This window comes from Eschrichtius robustus, chromosome 4 (assembly GCF_028021215.1).
Source record: "Eschrichtius robustus isolate mEscRob2 chromosome 4, mEscRob2.pri, whole genome shotgun sequence".
NCBI lineage: Eukaryota > Metazoa > Chordata > Mammalia > Artiodactyla > Eschrichtiidae > Eschrichtius > Eschrichtius robustus.
Genome location: NC_090827.1, coordinates 111,254,562 through 111,273,094, shown reverse-complemented (window position 1 = coordinate 111,273,094; position 18,533 = coordinate 111,254,562). Strand labels below are relative to the sequence as shown.

At 40.7% G+C, this 18,533-nt stretch overlaps 1 protein-coding gene across 2 annotated transcripts in view; it reads right to left on the bottom strand.

Moving 5' to 3' along the window:
• The window catches only part of BOD1L1 (biorientation of chromosomes in cell division 1 like 1), a 54,825-nt gene extending 36,724 nt beyond the window's left edge, over positions 1–18,101 (bottom strand). For both annotated transcript variants that reach the window (XM_068543222.1, XM_068543221.1), the window contains exons 1-5: positions 17,745–18,101; positions 12,539–12,663; positions 7,914–8,104; positions 6,819–7,433; positions 6,079–6,228 (exon numbers count right to left, since the gene is read on the bottom strand). In XM_068543222.1, coding sequence (XP_068399323.1) covers positions 6,079–6,228; positions 6,819–7,433; positions 7,914–8,104; positions 12,539–12,663; positions 17,745–17,981 — 1,318 coding nt within the window. In that variant the 5' untranslated portion in view covers positions 17,982–18,101. The remainder of the gene's footprint in view (positions 1–6,078; positions 6,229–6,818; positions 7,434–7,913; positions 8,105–12,538; positions 12,664–17,744) is intronic.
• Between the last annotated feature and the right edge of the window lie 432 nt (positions 18,102–18,533).

The following is an 18,533-nucleotide window of genomic DNA, read 5'->3' as shown; positions in this document are numbered from 1 at the left end:
AATCTGTATACACTGTCAGATGTCAATGCCAGGAAGGGCAGTGTGTCCACACCACCACAAGGAAAGGACAATTGGGAGACAGCAGAAGCAAGAAGAAGTACAATCCTGCAGCCTGCGGAACAGAATCCACAATCACAGAAAATTAGATGAAATGAAATGGTAAAGGTATATATGTCCCAGGTAAAGGAAAAAGATAAAACCCCAGAAAAACAACTAAGTAAAGTGGAGATAGGCAATCTTCCAGAAAAAGAATTCAGGATAATGATAGTGAAGATGATCCAGGATCTTGGAAAAAGAATGGAGGCAAGGATCGAGAAGATGCAAGAAATGTTTAATAAAGACCTAAAGAACTAAAGAAAAAACAAACAGAGATGAACAACATAATAACTGAAATGAAAAAGACACCAGAAGGAATTAATAGCAGAATAAGTGAGGCAGAAGAACGGATAAGTGACCTTGAAGACAGAATGGTGGAAATCACTGCTGCGGAACAAAATAAAGAAAAAAGAATGAAAAGAAATGAAGACAGTTCTAAGAGACCTCTGGGATAACATTAAATGCACCAACATTCGCATTATAGGGGTCCCAGAGGAAGAAGAGAGAGAGAAAGGACCTGAGAAAATATTTGAGGAGATAATTCCTAAAAACTTCCCTAACATGGGAAAGGAAACAGTCACTCAAGTCCAGGAAGCACAGAGAGTCCCAGTCAGGATAAACCCAAGGAGGAGCATGCTGAGACACACAGTAATCAAACTGACAAAATTAAAGACAAAGAAAAAATATTAAAAGCAACAAGGGAAAAATGACAAACAACATACAAGGGAATCCCCATGAAGTTATCAGCTGATTTTTCAGCAGAAACTCTGCAGGCCAGAAGGGGGTGGCACGATACATTTAAAGCGATGAAAGGGAAGAACCTACAACTAAGAATACTCTACCCAGCAAGGTTCTCATTCAGATTTGACAGACAAATCAAAAGCTTCACAGACAAGCAAAAGCTAAGAGAGTTCAGCACCACCAGACCAGCTTTGCAACAAATGCTAAAGGAACTTCTCTAGGCGGGGAAGACACCAGCAACTTAAAACAATCTTGTACATACATAGACTGCTATATCAAAACTGCATGGGAACAGTAAACCCAAAAACTACTACACACACACACACACACACACACACACACACACACACAGAAAAAGCAACCTGAACACAACACTAAGAATGGTCATCAAACCACAGAGGAAGGGAAGAAAAAAGACCTACAAAAACAAACCCCAAACAATTAAGAAAATGGCAATAGGAACTTACACATTGATAATTACCTTAAATGTAAATGGATTAAGTGCTCCAATCGAAAGACATAGACTGGCTGAATAAATACAAAAACAAGACCTGTATATATGCTGTCTATAACAGACCCACTTCAGTCCTAGGGACATAGACTGAAAGTGAGGGGATGGAAAAAGGTATTCCACACAAATAGAGATCAAAAGAATGCTGGAGTAGAAATACTCATATCAGACAAAATAGACTTTAAAATAAAGACTGTTATAAGAGCCAAGAAGGACACTACATAATGATAAAGGGATCAATCCAAGAAGAAGATATAACAATTATAAATATATATGCACCTAACATAGGAGCACATCAATATATAAGGCAAATACTAACAGCCATAAAGGGAGAAATCGACAGTAACACAATAATAGCTGGGGACTTTAACACCCCACTCTCAGCAATGCACAGATCATCCAGACAGAAGATTAATAAGGAAACACAGACCTTAAATGACACATTAGACCAGAGGGACTTAATTGATATTTATAGAGCATTCCATCTAAAATCAGCAGGATTCACATTCTTCTCATGCGCACATGGAACATTCTCCAGGATTGACCACATGCTGGGCCCCAAAGAGAGCCTTGGTAAATTTAAGAAAACTGAAATCATATCAAGCATCTTTTCCAACCACAATGCTATGATATTAGAAATAAACTAAAAGAAAGAAAAACTGTAAAAAACCATAAACATGTAGAGGCTACAAAACATGCTACTAAACAACCAATGGATCACTGAAGAAATCAAAGAGGAAATCAAAAAATACCTAGAGACAAATGAAAATGATAGCAAAGATCCAAAACCTATGGGATGCAGCAAAAGCAGTTCTAAGAGGGAAGTTTATAGCAATACAGTATTACCTCAGGAAAAAAGAAAAATCTCAAATAAACAACCTAACCTTACACCTAAAGCAACTAGAGAAAGAAGAACAAGCAAAACCTAAAGTCAGTAGAAGGAAAGAAATTATAAAGACCAGAGCAGAAATAAATGAAATAGAGATGAAGAAAACAATAGCAAAGATCAATGAAACTGAAAGCTGGTTCTTTGAGAAGATAAACAAAATTGATAAACCATTAGCCAGAATCATCAAGAAAAAGAGGAAGAGGACTCAAATCAATAAAATTAGAAATGAACAAGAAGTTACAACAGACACCACAGAAATACAAAGCATCCTAAGAGACTACTTCAAGCAACTGTATGCCAATAAAACGGACAATCTGGAAGAAATGGACAAATTCCTAGAAAGGTACAATCTCCCAAGACTGACCAGGAAGAAATAGAAAATATGAACAGACTGATCACAAGTACTCAAATTGAAACTGTGATTAAAAAACTCCCAACAAACAAAAGTCCAAGACCAAATGGCTTCACAGGTGAATTCTATGAAACATTTACAAAAGAGTTAACACCTATCTTTCTGAAATTGTTCCAAAAAATTGCAGATGGAGGAAAACGCCCAAACTCATTGTATGAGGCCACCATCACCCTGATACCAAAACCAGACAAAGATATCACAAAAAAAGAAAATTACAGGCCAATATCACTGATGAACATAGATGTAAAAATCCTCAAAATACTAGCAATCTTGAATCTAACAGTATATTAAAAGGATCATACACCATGATCAAGTAGGATTCATCCCAGGGTTACAAGGATTTTTTAATATCCGCAAATCAATCAATGTGATACAAGAACAAATTGAAGAGTAAAAACCATATGATCATCTTAATAGATGCAGAAGAAGCTTTTGACAAAATCCAACACCCATTTATGATAAAAAAAACTCTCCAGAAAGTGGGCACAGATGGAACATACCTCAACATAATAAAAGCCATATACATAAACCTACAGTTAACATCATACTTAGCGGTGAAAAGCTAAAAGCATTTCCTCTAAGATCAGGAACAAGACAAGGATGTCCGCTTTCGCCACTTTTATTCAACATAGTTTCGGAAGTCCTAGCAATGGCAATCAGAAAATAAGTAAAAGGAATCCAAACTGGAAAAGAAGAAGTTGAACTGACTGTCTGCAGATGATATGATACTATATGTATAAAATCCTAAAGACGCTACCAGAAAACTACTAGAGTTCATCAATGAATTTTGTAAAGTCGCAGGTTACAAAATTAATACACAGCAATCTCTTGCATTTCTATACACTAACAACAAAAGGTCAGAAAGAGAAATTCAAGAAACAATCCCACTTAACATCGCATCAAAAAGAATAATATGTGTAGAAATAAACCTACTTAAGGAGACAAAAGACCTGTACTCCAAAAACTATAAGACGCTGATGAAAGAAATCAAAGATGACACAAACAGATGGAAAGATATACCACATTCTTGGATTGGGAGAATCAATATTGTCAAAATGACTATACTACTCAAGGCAATCTACAGATTCAACGCAATCCCTATCAAATTACCAATAGCATTTTTCACAGAACTAAAACAAACACTCTTAAAATATGTATGGAGACAAAAGAGACCCCGAAATGCCAAAGCAATCTTGAGAAAGAAAATCGGAGCTGGAAGAATCAGGCACCCTGACTTCAAACTATATTACAAAGCTCTAGTCATCAGAACAGTATGGTACTGACACAAAAATAGAACTATAGATCAATGGAACAGGATAGAAAGCCCCGAGATAAACCCATGCACCTGTGGTCAATTAATCTACAACAAAAGAGGCAAGACTACACAGTGGAGGAAGGACAGTCTCTTCAATAAATGGTGCTGGGAAAACTGGACAGCTACATGTAAAAAAATGAAATTATAACAGTCTTTTAACACCATACACAAAAATAAACTCAGAATGGGTTAAAGACCTTAATGTGAGACCATACACTGCAAAACTCTTAGAGGAAAACATAGGCAGAACACTCTCTGACATAAATTTCAGTAATATCTTTTTCAATCCATCTTCCAGAGTAAAGGAAATAAAAACAAAAATAAATAAATGGGACCTAATTAAATTTAAGAGCTTTTGCACAGCAAAGGAAACCACAAACAAAATGAAAAGACAATCAGAGATTGGGAGAAAATATTTTCAAATGATGTGAGTGACAAGGGATCTGTCTCCAAAATTTATAATCAGCTCATGTGGCCTAATATCATCAAAACAAACAACCCAATCGACAAATGGGCAGAAGACTTAAATAGATATTTCTCCAAAGAAGACATACAGATGGCCAAGAGGCACATGAAAAGATATTCAACATCACTAATTATTAGAGAAATGCAAATCAAAACTACAATGAGATATTACCTCACACCACCAGGCCATCATCAAAAAATCCACAAACAATAAATGCTGGAGAGGGTGTGGAGAGAAGGGAACCCTCCTACACTGCTGGTGGGAATATAAACTGATGCAGCCACTATGGAGAACAGTATGGAGGTTCCCTAAGAAACTAAAAACAGAGCTGGCATATGATCCTGCAATCCCACTCCTGGGCATATACCTGTACAAAAACATGGTCTGGAAGGATAAATTCACCCCAACGTTCATTGCAACGTTGTTTACAATAGCCGAGACATGGAAGCAAACTAAATGTCCACTGACAGAAGAATGGATAAAGAAGATGTGGTACATATATACAATGGATTATTACTCAGCCATTAAATAGAATGAAATAATGCCATTTGCAGCAACATGGATGGACCTAGAGATTGTCATACTGAGTGAAGTTAAGTCAGACAGAGAAAGAGAAATATAGCATGATATCGCTTATATGCAGAATCTAAAAAAAAAAATGATACAAATGAACTTATTTACAAAACAGAAACAGACTTTCAGACTTAGAGAACGAACTTATGCTTACCAGGGGGGGAAGAATGGGGGGGAGGGATAGTTAGGGAGTTTGGGATTTCCATGTACACACAGCTATATTTAAAATGGATAACCAACAAGGACCTACTGTATAGCACAGGGAACTCTGGTCAATATTCTTTAAGAATCTAATTGGGAAAAGAATTTGGAAAAGAATAGATACGTGTATAACTGAATCACTTTGTTGTACACCTGAAACTAACACAACATTGTTAATCAACTATACTCCAATATAAAATAAAATGTTAAAAAAAATATCCTGTGATAAACCATAACAGAAAGCAATATGAAAAAGAATGTATATGTATGTATAACTGAATCACTTTGCTGTGCAGTAGAAATTAACCCAACATTGTAAATCAACTATACTTTAATAAAATAAATTTAAAAAAAAAAAAGAAAGGACAAGTGGAAGCTCTGTGTTTGAACTTTGCCAGACTCTATAGCCTATGTGCCTCTTCCCTTGGCTGATTTTAATCTGTGTCCCTTAGCTGTAATAAACCGTAACTATGAGTTTAACAACTTTCAATGAGCTCTGTGAGTCCTTCTAGTGATTACCAAACCTAAAGGTGGTCTTGGGGACTCCGAATTTGCAACTGGTGTCAAACATGAGGGCAGTCTTGTGGACTGTGCCACTGACACATGGCATATTCGTACAAGATCTCATCTTTTACAATAATCCTAGGGAATGGAGTTAAGAGATAGAGAACCAAGGCTTGCTGAGGTTTAGTAACTTACCTAGCTTGCTCAGACAGACAGCCTCGGGGCTGGGACTCAGGGACAAATCTTCCAACTATAAAGTCCCGTGCTCTTGCCACTATACCACACTGTCTTTCGTGATACAGCCGTCTGAATATACAAATACTGCTCAATGGGAAGCTTCACAAAGGCATTATTAAGTAAAATGCTTTACCATCTGATGTAATCTCTCCTTCTTCCATGCTATCAGACATTACAACTTCCTCCTCAGTGTCTTCTTCAAAAGATGAAAGGTCACTGGTGTGGACAGAGCTAACTGTGATGTCTGTAAGTCCATCCACATCAGAATCTATCACAGAGAAATCTTCAAGAAGAAAATAAAAAATAGAAAATAAATCATCTTGTTATATAAGAATACACACAGCACCCAATTCCTAAATTACATTTAAAATTTTCTGGTTTAAATACTGTCAAAGAACTTCAACTTCAGAAATAATCTCTCACCATTAGTAACTAATATCAAATAAGGTACAGTTGTTTGCAGAAAATACAAAGGCAAACTATTATCCTGTAAAATTAATGAAACTCATAATTCATGGTCTGAATAATATAAACAAAGGAAATTTTAAGTAAGGAACTGAAAGTATGTACTATCTAATATTTTAAAGATTATGAATTAAGTTGCTTGGAATAATGTATATGAATAAATTACAAGAGTTACATTATAAGGTTTAGAACTTCTCTGTTCGTTTACTTTGTGAATTGGTACATTAGTATAGAAAAGAAATATACAAATGTTTATTGCTCATCTTTTAGCAAAGAGGATATGAGTTTTCAGGCTTTTAAAACACACGTATCAAATACATTTTATCAAAATTTGAAGGCAAATTTGATGTGCCCCCAATGGACACTCATTTGTTCTTTAAACTGTTGTTGATTTTTCCAAGTTTTTACCTTCTTTGGTCCCTTCGCTGGTTTTAGCTTTATTATTGTTTTTTTCTGAAGGAAGTTTTGAACATTCTACTTCTTTATCCTTTGCTTGTTTTTCATCTTTTACTTTTTGGACATCTTCACTCCTTTTTGAGTGATCAAATTTCTTTTCAGTCTTTTCCTTCTTTTCTTTCTTTCTTTCTCCCTTTTCATTGCTGTCTGGCTTCTTTTCACCTTTGTCTGTTGATTTATTTTTTTGGTCACTGCTTTCTTGTTGAACATCCTTATTTAGCAGAACTGAACTATTACTTTCTTTTATGTGATTTTTAATTTCTTCAACTGGACAAGGGAGATCACTAAATTCTTCAGACTTAGGGACTGTTTCCTGTCCTTCCCCTGCAGAGTCAGGTGTAGATTTTTCTTTATCAGCCGTGTCCTCTGAAGTTCTCTCTTTCTCAACAGTAGTCTCAGTGCTTGGCTGAGATGGGAGTTTTTTGGATATTCTCTCACTGGTCTTTGCATTTGACATTTCTGTCGAAGCCCTGGCAGCACTAGCTTCTTGGTTAAGAGAAGTGATGGTTTCCAAGATTGACATGGCATCACTGGCCACATTCGCACTGGGCCCAGGGGCAGGGACACCTTCGAGGGAAAGACATATTTTAGAATAAATTTATGCAGAAGGTAAACCGCTCTGCTGAATCAAGGCCACTTGCCACTGTCATCTTCATATGACACATACACCTTTAGACTTTCAGGTACTGGTGCTAGTATTTAACACATTCTAAATTCTCTACCTCTGTAATACAGTATATTAGGAAAGGCACCAGCAAATGTGAGACTAGTCTAGTTCTCAGAAAAAGGATGTGTTTTCTAATTATTTTAATTATCCCCTCTATTGAAACACACACACACACACACACACACACACTACATTACTAAAATGCTTATCATTAAAAAAAAATGTTATGCCAGTTGAAGAATCTGTGTGATAATTAAAATAAATATAATTTCACTAGAGTAGCCAAATAGATAAATGTTTTAAAGAACTAAATACCCCTAACTTGATACTCAGTTCAAGAAGGAAAGCAATGGAACTGACCAAGAGTAAAAGCAAAGCACCTTGTGTAACGATGGAAGAGTCTGGTTTCTCATCATCGGGGGCTGTGCTGCCACCTGTTTCCTCTTTGTGATTTAGTGTGGCCAAAAACTCATGCACAGCTTTCTCCACCTGAGGTCTGAATGTGTGGTTAATCTTTGGATCCACAACCTGAGAAATAATTCTGTCAATACCAGACTCCAACATTCCTGATCTGAAACACAGGGTAATTTACAGAAAGGTGAAAAAGATAATACTACATTATTTGCATTAATTACTTTTAAGTAAAGCCATATCTATTACATATATGTTCAACCTTAAATTGCCTCCAATCCATTCACTTGGAATATACAGAAAGAATACCCAAAAGAAAATACGTTTCACAATACAGTGGCATTTAATACACCATACTGCAAAAAAATATGTAAACTTCCCACCACTGTGTCACCAGTGGAAATACTAAGGCAGACAGAACAAAAGCAAAACAAAATACCCTTAGAACTAGACACAGCACATTACCTAAAGCCCAGGCTTGTAGGTGATGCTTATCTTACCTCAATCCTGCCCATGGCTTATCTCACTAAATGACCTTAGTGATCATTTAGTGATAGGAATAAAGGATCATTAAAGCTGAGCTCTGGGTATAAAATAAATCTATGGATTCTGCAACCTCTTTTTTTTTTTTGACCAGAAAAATGTAAGCCTCTTGTAAGTATTAGAGCCTCCAGGAAAACTGAAGAATATACACGAAGTATAATTTTACCAAACTTACAAAAAAGGAAAAAAGAAAAGAAAAAGAAAGAAAACTTTAGAAGAACAAAAATAAAATTTAAGATTTCTGGCCTTCTTTTTATTATCTTCTTGCTATAAAAACTAAATGATGTATTCATTCAACAATTATGTTCCAAGTGTCATCCACACAACAGGCACCATGCTAGCCACTGGGCCACTACAAATCAGACCTGGTCCCTGTTCTGGTGGGAGAGAGAGACACAAACAAAATACAACATGATAGGCACTAGAACACACCATACACTGTAGGAAAACAGTAGGATATTATTATTTTTAGCTATGTCTGAGATTATTTGCAAAAGCTTTCCTAAGGAAAGCTTGATTTCCAGAGAAGAGAAGGGGAAGAAAGTGCACAAAGAAATATCATACATAAGAGACAGAGGAGCAAAAGGGACAGTAAAGTCTGAACTGTGCAGAAAATCACAAAGTTGTCTGAGCAAAATAAGATGACATGAATTTATCTGAAGAAACACACTTCCACCTTGTTCCTTTCTAACAAAGAACTTGAGGAGTCACAGTTCCCTGGATAGAGTTGGGAGAGCGTGGTGCTTGCTGGTCTTCTGCAGCTCCGAGGCCTCAGGCTCTCCCTGCATAGTGGGTGAGGTGTCTCTCCTTATACTTTGCAATGCTATTTCTGAGTGCAGCGCTGTCTGGAGTGCAGGATGGATGTGATTTTCATTTCCTGAGGCACCTCGCAGCCCTGGGATACTATAATTCCACTTATGTGGGCCATAGAGAAAAATGAGTCAACACTGCCCGAAGTAGGTAACCTGCTTTCTAAAGTTCTAAGATATGATACAAAAAAAAAAAAAAAAAAAAAATCCTGAAAACATTGTTGTTACATCTTAGAGGTATCTTTAAAATGTAGCAGGTGGAAAAGAAGCAATGACAAGCAATCTGAAAAACGTTTTGATTTAAGGCACAAGCACAAATGCACAAAATAAAAAATAAAACCCACCCACCTCCAAATTACTGCTTCAGTCTCTTTCCCTGATGCTTATGTTCTAGGCCCTTGTGTACTTTCGTCTACTCTCACTCAGAGGTCAGCTCTGATCTTAAAAATGTATGCATATAGCTGATTCACTCTGTTATACAGCAGAAACTAACACAACATTGTAAAGCAATTATACTCCAATACAGATGTTAAAGGAAAAACAAAAACAAAAACGTAGGCCAGTGCTAGCGACCACATTGCTCTTCGTGGGCTCACTTCATCGAGGTGTGGCCAGAGCTGCCTCACCAGAGGGAGGAGAAGTCACACTTCTAGGTCCAAGGGCAAAGCCAAAATGCCAATAGCTGGCACTGTCTTGGTTAAAGCTACTTCCTTGTCTTCCTTTTAAACACTGTACAGTTAAGGTCATTATTTCTGAGCTCCCTAGCATTTTTAGGTTCTGTTGTACAAACGAATGCATAAATAGAATAAAATAAAACTTTTTTCCATCTACTGAGTTGGCAGATTGGCTATTAAGCTGAACCATCCAAAACTTGCTGATATTAGACTGTTCTGTCCTACAAAAATGGCAATTGTAGATGGTTCAATCTAACAGAGTCAACTGAGTATTTCTCAAAGTATATGTAAGAAAAACTGCCTGAAATTGTATTTATAGGTGATAGTCCATCCTTATACCATTAGTTAGACACAACTAGTCTTTTTCTTTGAAGAAACTTTAACATGTTATTTAAGAGACATAAATTTACTAATGGAATTTAAATAAGAGAACAGTTCTATGAAAAATAAATATAACAGAGCTAGAAGAAAATATACAGATATCACAGTAAGAGCAATGCCCATACTACCCAAGAGACAGCTATTTCCCCTGTTCTAAAATGTCTCTAGAGGAGAGTCCTCGTCACCCATAGGTGGACTGCTGTAGTGTTAATTGCTGACAGTCACAAGAACCCTCTGCTGATGTGCCCAGCAATCCCTCACCAAACAAGATTCTGTGAAAACAATGCCTTATATTGGTACAACAATTTTAAGTGCTTGATTTTACATGGGCACGATTGAGTTTAGTTCCCTTTGAAGAACAGAATAAATGACTGTTTCACTACTTTATAGGTTCTGTATGCTAAGGAGTAAATTCCAGGAAATTTGCCTTCCATTTAGTCTCTCAATATATGGAAAAAAAAAAAAAAAGAATCCAAGACTCTCCCCTTCCGCTTTTAAAGCAATGTCATCCTTTGTGAGAGGGAAGCAGATATGCAAATTGTTGCGTGACAGTGCTCTGCAAGTGTGGACAGTGTCAGTAAGCTTCCCTCCCCCATCCCACCCTTAGCCTCCCACCCCCCTACTATTTTGGTTATTGTTCTCCTGAAGGTCTGGAAATGAGTAACCCCCCCAGGCCTGCCACACAACAGGAAAGGCTTTGACTTTTTCCCAAAAGGTATTATTATGCAGCCCTCTAATTGAATCTTTCATCTTACCTGGACTCTTTTACAGGTTCCTGAACATCCTTTAAAATGCAGACAACAAAGCTATTGTCAAATTTCCCTCTTCTCTTATTTACTAGGACACAGAGTCTGAGCCCCCAGGCTCCTAGTATCTAGTATTACCTGTGGCTAAATGGGTCTTTGAGTCAGAGTGTAAAGTTTTATTTGTGGGGCTTCCTGCGGGTGGAACTATCAATGGAGTAGCACACTAGGTAGGTTTGCAAGGTTCCTGAGGGACAAGAGGGAATTAAGAGGTAACAGCTGTAGGGACTTCCCTGGTGGCGCAGTGGTTAAGAGTCCACCTGCCAATGCAGGGGACATGGATTTGAATCCTGGTCTGGGAGGGTCTCACATGCTGCGGAGCAGCTGGGCACGTGTGCCACAACTACTGAAGTCCGTGTACCTAAAGCCCGTGCTCTGCAACAAGAGAAGCCATTGCAATGAGAAGCCCGCGCATCGCAAGGAAGAGTAACCCCCTCTTGCCGCAACTAGAGAAAGCCCAAGCGCAGCAACAAAGACCCAACACAGCCAAGAATAAATAAATAAAATAAATAAATAAATAAAAGAGGTAACAGCTGTAAAAACATTTGTTTAACTGTTTAAAAGCCACATTTCGTAAGTATTTGTCAAGGCAGGGAGACTAAGGCAGTTTTTAAACAATGTAGTCACTTTTTTGGGGTGTGAAGCAGGGATAGAGGGTCCAAGTCTTCTTGTCTTGGCAAATACTTATATTCAAGAACAAGATAATATTGTTAATCTGCTTTTGGAGGAATAAATATGATTTTTTAGGTCCCTCTAAACATTCCAGCTTTTCTCACTCTTTATGTTTACCAAAAAATGACTCCGACATGTCTAAATGCACTTCTCCCACCTTTTTTGGATATGTCATCATTAAAAAGCACAGGTAAAATCACAGTAAAATGCAAGAAAAAAGAAAAAAGAAAAAGCGAGGGGCAATATTAGAACACAGAAGACACAGCCTCAAATCAGGGAAAAATGTTTTAATTTCAGTGACCTTTAATGTCTTTATTTGTAAATCAGGAATAATAAAGCCTGCTCTTTTAGGGCCAAGAGAATAATTGTGAATGTAACTGTATAGGATATATTTACCAATCTGGCATTAACCATCTATTCATATCATATCTAGAGGGTTTTTTTTTTTTTTTTTGAAGTCACATTGTCATTTCCTTCCCTCAATATTTCCAAAGGTCTACAGGAGAAATCAGACTGTTAAATTTATGGGGGAAATGTGAAGTGATTAGAGCCTACTCTAAAATCACACTGTATCATAATATAAAGTAGTCACACCAAACTTGACAAAATTATCACCAGGTGAACAAACTTCTGCACAATGTCTCTGCTTTCAGGCAAAGTATATGGTGACATTCGCAAGCCCTTGTAGAAACTCTGCAATTCTGAGGCTTACTTGAGCACTTGCTGTCGAATATTGTTTCTTAGCTGGTTCTTATTGAGGTGCGGACTCCACGTATGAGTTGCTAAGTGGTTTGCAACAAAGTTGTCAACACGTTGTCTCAGATTCTGATAGGCAGGCTAGAAAGAAAGAAGAAAAAAGACATAAATGTTAAATATCTCCGCTGCTGCTGCTACACAATATCGATAGTCTCAGGAATTTGAGTATCTTTAACAATGTTAAACATTTCTTAGATTACAGTGTCAATGTGGCAACAAAGTTTCACAGTTTATGACAATCCTGCTTCAGGATAATTTCAGAGTCATTCAAATACCATTTATTTTGTCTAAGACAATATGTTTGGAGATGAGGAATACAAAGAAGACAGACATACCTCCTATTTACAGACAAGGGACTAGAAAATAAGAAACCAATAAGTGTTACTGTTAGATGATTTGGAGCAAAGAAAGGGAGAGGAGCAGAGAAAGAAAGCCTTCATTGAGAACGCGGCACCTGAGTTTCACAATGCAGCTGGGACTACGAAAGGCAGGCCTTGCAGGTACACCCAACAATATAAGAGCAAGTGGATGAGAAAACGTGGGGTCAGCAGCATTAGGGAGCCCCCCACATTGTTAAATCCAATTTGGATAGAAAAGAGACTACAAAAAAGCAGAGAAATGAAGTTGGAGACAGAGCTTGGGGCCAGGGCCTGGAAGGATTTGGGGACCTGTATACGAAGTCTGGAATTATGGGATAGAGAACAGGAACCCACAACACATATGAGCAGAGTGATATGTGATAGCTGAGCTTTCTGATGAAAACTTTCTGATAAATTAAGAGCTTTCTGATAAAGCTTTTAATCTTCCTACGGTGAAAGAGTAAACAGACACAAAATATACTCAGGAAACGATGCAATGACTAGAATAATAAAGGTCTGTACTGGGGTGGCAAAAACGGGCTGAAAGACATGGATTCAAGAGAAATTATGAAGTGGCAATCACTGGAGCTAGGCATTAAATTTGATGTAGGTCACCAGTTCGTAACTGGAAGCAATTGTTGCTCCCCTCCCCCCCCCCCGGGGTGGTGGGGGGGGGACATCTGGCAACGTCCGGAGACATTTTTGATTCTCACAGCTGAGGGGAGTTGCTTCTGGCATCTGGTGTGCCGAGGGCAGGGATGCTGCTGAATATCCTACAGTGCACAGGACAGACCCCCACAACAAAGAACTATCCAGCCCAAAGTGTCAGCTGTGCTAGCGCTGAGCACTCCTGACATAAGGGAAGCAGGAGAAAGGACACATACTATGTCGTCTCATCTTAAAAGGATGCTGCCTAGAAGGAATGTTTGACCACTCAGTCAGGACTGCATGCTTCGTTCCTCCAAGCTGTCCCCCGCATCTCATGCTGTTTATACCTTTCTTTTACGTGGCTCTTAACGTAGATGAGTTTGCGTGTTCCGAATGATTTTAAGCAAAACTGTACAGCCTCGTCTTCTGCTATTTGCTCCCTTACCCTTCAAAGCTTATTCTCTAGTGGTAAGTTCTCATGCCTTCAATCTTGTGCACCTACCATTCTTTCTCCCTGTCCATTTGGCAAACTTCTCGCTTTTGGAGTTCACCCAAATCTGTGAAGTCATCCTGACACCCAAGGTAGGCTTCTGAGGCCCTTCTCCCACGTACCAACTGTCTCCTATACATACTGTCATTCAAGGAATTCTTGTGTTGTACTGCATTTTTGGGGAGAGGGGGAATATTTATCTCCCTACTGAAATGTAAGCCTGCTCCTCCCACTCTTTCAATCTTTGTTTCCACACACCTTTTCACACTGCTAGGCAGATAAGCAACTGAAAAGTAGTTGTCAGGTGAGATGACTGGGTAACTATCTAGGTAACACAGATGATAAAGATTTTATCCCTTTGTGACACCCCTTCATCTCTTCCAATTTCCAGACTTTTGCTAATACCTATGTTCAATCCTACCAAAAACGGTCTCATGATCATTTTTCATGTTCTTCTCCATTTATCCAAAACCAATGTGAATGAAAATTAATTTTCTCCCCAATGATTCTAAAACATAATTCTTCTTCGCAGTATTCCCAAATCTCAGAAACAGTTAGGCTCGAACATCACAACAAATTTAGCTCTCTAGTTGCCCCATAAAACAAGCTTCAATTTGAACTACAACAGGTAATTCTCCTGGTTTCTAAGTTCTACTTTAGGTAAAAAGCCTAGTGACTAGAGAAATATTTTATATTCCATTACGCTTCTGGGAATAGCTATCTATCTCTTCTTCCTTCTCCAGCGCTCCGGGTCAAAAGCCTTGATGTCCTCCTTGCTTCCTCCCTTTCTCTTCCACCCCTCTTCCAGAACCATCAGCAAATCCTTTCAGCATTAGCATCAAAAAACAGCCAGAACCTGACCACTTCCCTCCTGCTTCACTGCTACCACTCTGGTCCAGAGCATTCTCATCTCCTTTCTAGATTATTGTTGCTGACCTCCCTGCGTTACCCTTGCTCGTCTGAAGTCTGTTTTCCACAGTGCAGCTAGTGCCAATCTTCTAAAATTAGGGTAACCATATAATTTATTGTCCAAACCAGATCATGACTGGGTGCAAAGGGGACACTGTTAATAATTATACGAGGTCAAGCTATCTAAAATGAAAGTCAGATCATGTCCTTCTTCTGCCCAACTTCTGCCAGTGGCTCCTCAGCTCCAGTAAGCTCCAAACTCTTACAAAGGCTTCCAAGGCCTGACAGATCTGTGAAGGGAGGGGCAATTCTACCTCACCTCCTGTCACTTTCTCCCGCAGCAGGTTCTGCCTTAGGCCTTCCGCACTTGCTGTGGTCTCCACCTGGAACCCTCAGCCCTGATAGCTGGACAGCTCCTTCAGTTATGGCTCAAATGTCATCTCATTGAAATCTACCCTGAACAACTTACTCAAAACACATCAGCAATCCTTTCCACCCTCATCCTGCTTTCTTTCTTCCATAGAACCTCTCACATATTATTTATTGTCTGTTTTTCTCTGCCAGGATTCAAGCTCCATATAAGCAGGGACTTTTTGTTCACTGCTATATCCCTGGCACCTAAAACAATGCCTGGTACATAATAAGTATTTGTTGGGTGAATAAACTTATATACTTCTGTCTTTGATTTTCCTTTTGAATCTAAAAAGAAATAGACAATAATCATAGTGACCAGGAGCCATTTATAACTGAGAAAGTATCCAAAAATTGGCCTTTACCACCTGGGGTGAAAGATGCCATATTTACTTGGTCAGTGAGCTCCCTGCCTGGGACCAAAAGATGGGCCTCTCATGATTTTCCCTCCTCATGCTCTACTCAGTGCAAAGGGGTCAGAATGGCTTTGTAACCTCTCAGCTTGCTCCAGGGGTCTGGGAACTGGTAGTCTACAGCAGAGGAGCCTCAGCATTAGGTGGATCTTATGGCTGCACGTTAATGTGAACATGTGCATTTTCCTTAGTTTGATTAGATTGTCAAAGAAAGCACTGCGCTTCCCTCCTTCCCGCCCAAGAAATGTTTTAAGACTCCACTTTGAGAGGATCTGGCAGGGATATTACAGATACAACAATAACACTCAGTGGGGATGGGGAAGAAGAAAAAGTTGAGCCTTAGACATTGCAGCCCCCTCGCCCCCACCATCAGCATATTAAATTTTCAATCTGCATACACAATAACACACAGATTTGTAGGTTTCTGAGAACAGCAAAGTGAAATTTCTACTTGCCGGATACAAATAACCAGCTTTATTTAGTTGGGTAACATTTACTTGGCCATGTCCTTTGAAAGGAAGGAAGGGAAGAAGGGAGGGAGGGAGGGAGGAAGGAAGGAAGAAAGAGGCAATAGGCATTATTTTCAAAAAGGTGGTTGTGCATATTCTCTAAAAGTGAGAAAACTACATATCAGTACTTCCTACATAGATAAATATCCCCAAGTAAACTGAATTTTCTGTGGTGCAGAAACTCTGACAACTCAAAAAAGGCACATTCTATTTCTGGTCTACAAGGTGGGCCAGAGTTTTTAAAAGGGAAGATGTTCCCACATGGCAGGAAGGTCTTCCCAGAGAAGATAAAGGAATTGTGCGCAGTTCACCACAAAGCACTTTTCTCAAAGAAACGGGGTTCTTTAGAACAGCTGAACACACTACGAGAAAACCCTCACCCCATCAAAACTCTAAAACCAGGGAACCAAACCAGACCTAAGAAAAAAAAAAGAAAACAATTGTTTCCAACAGAAGCTTTCTGCTTCACTTGTTTCCAGACTCTGCTGGGTTTCCATCCATCTCACTGGTGTCCTCTACTCATCCCTTGCAGAACCAGCTAAGTTTACCCGTTCCTGCTAATGCTCCTTTCACTTTGACATTTGGTACAAAATCCCTTCCCCTTCCTAGCCCCTAACTCTTTTTGTACAGGGAACCACTGTGCTGACCTTTCTCCTCTACCACTTACTCTTCCGAACTCACTCTTTTGTCCAGTCCTTCTTCCACTTCAGTATCTGCTGCCCCCTCTCCTCCATCCTTTACTCAGTTTTCTCTGCTCCTCACCCCTCACCCCACCTCCCTTCTCACTTTAGAGAAGTGACTTGGCCTAAGCTACCTACATCAGTCATCGGTAGAAACAAAAGTCCTGATCTCCCCAGCTCTGCCTCTTCACCCCTGCACCCCTCACAAAGTCCAGCAATGCACACTGCAAATAATTTGATTCATTACCACTTAGTAATTTCTGCAAAGAACAAAGATATGATCCTTACCAGAAATCTTCGAGAAAAGGCAAAAATAACTTGGATACAAAGTAAACGTGGTGGTGGCGGGGGGGGGGGGGAAATCAGAGATGAAAGCACAGTTAACGTTAATGTTTCCAAAAGAGTCTCCAAAAGAACAGTGACTCCGTCTTGCTCACCTCTACATTTCCAGCATGTAAGCAGTGCCTGGCACGTTGGAGGTGCTTAACGCTAGTCTGTTAAGCGAACGAAAGGCTAAGCGAATGAATGAACACAGCGTGCCTTGCACAGTGCCGGGCACAAAGCGGCAGCTCAGAGAGGAAGCGGCTGCACAGGGAGCTCGGCAGGAGATGCGCCTCAGAGGGGCCCCGACTGGGGAAGCCAAGGCGCCGCCGGCCCATCGACGGATGTGGGAGACTGCCCATCAAGGCGGCCCGCGGGTCCTCCCCTGTCCCCGCACGCCCGCAGCGCCGCGCGCCCCGAACCTTGGTGTCCACGTCGGCCAGGCAGTCCCTGCGGAACTGGTCGAAGAGCCCTTGACTTTTGAGGTGGTTCACGATCATGGCCACGAGCTGCGGGTCCCCGGCGCCGGCCCCCGCGCCGCCCGCCCCGCCCGTGCCCGGGCCAGCCCCGGGGCCGGGCGGCGGCGGCGGCGGCTGCGGCTGCGGCGGGGGAGGCGGCGGCGCGGGAGGAGGCGGCTGCGGCTGCGGGTTGGTGGCCATGGCGGCCTGGGCTGGGGAGGGCGCGGGCCCGGGCGGGCGGCGCTCCTGGGAGGCGACGGCTGCACCGGTCTCGCCGCCTGAAGTAAGCCAACGGGATGTTGTTACGGAACCAGCGGATCCAGGGCAACCCCGGAAGTGAAAGGGAACCGGGGGAAGGGAGGAAAAGGCGGTGACAATAGCAACGAAGGTCCGGCTACGGGGACCGCGAGGGGCCAGTTCCAGCCGCCTCCGAGTGCGGGCGCCCTCGCAAGGCCGGGCTGTGTGGGAAGCGGAGGCGGGCGGCGGGCTGTGCGCGCAGGTCCTGGGTCTGGAGTCCAGGGCAGGCGGGCGTTTGACTCACGCGACCCCCAGGGCCTGAGGGCCGACTGGGCGCCGGCTCGCACCTGGCCGGGGCGGGGGAGCGAAACGTTGGCCGGGTTCCAACCGCGGTGGCGTTTAGGCCTGATGTTGTTGCTCCTGATTCACGGAGCAGTCGAGATCCGTAGACGTTCGCATCCGTAGACATGCGAACCGTCGGTAGAACTGCTATTCTAAACTCTCCCAGCCCTCTTC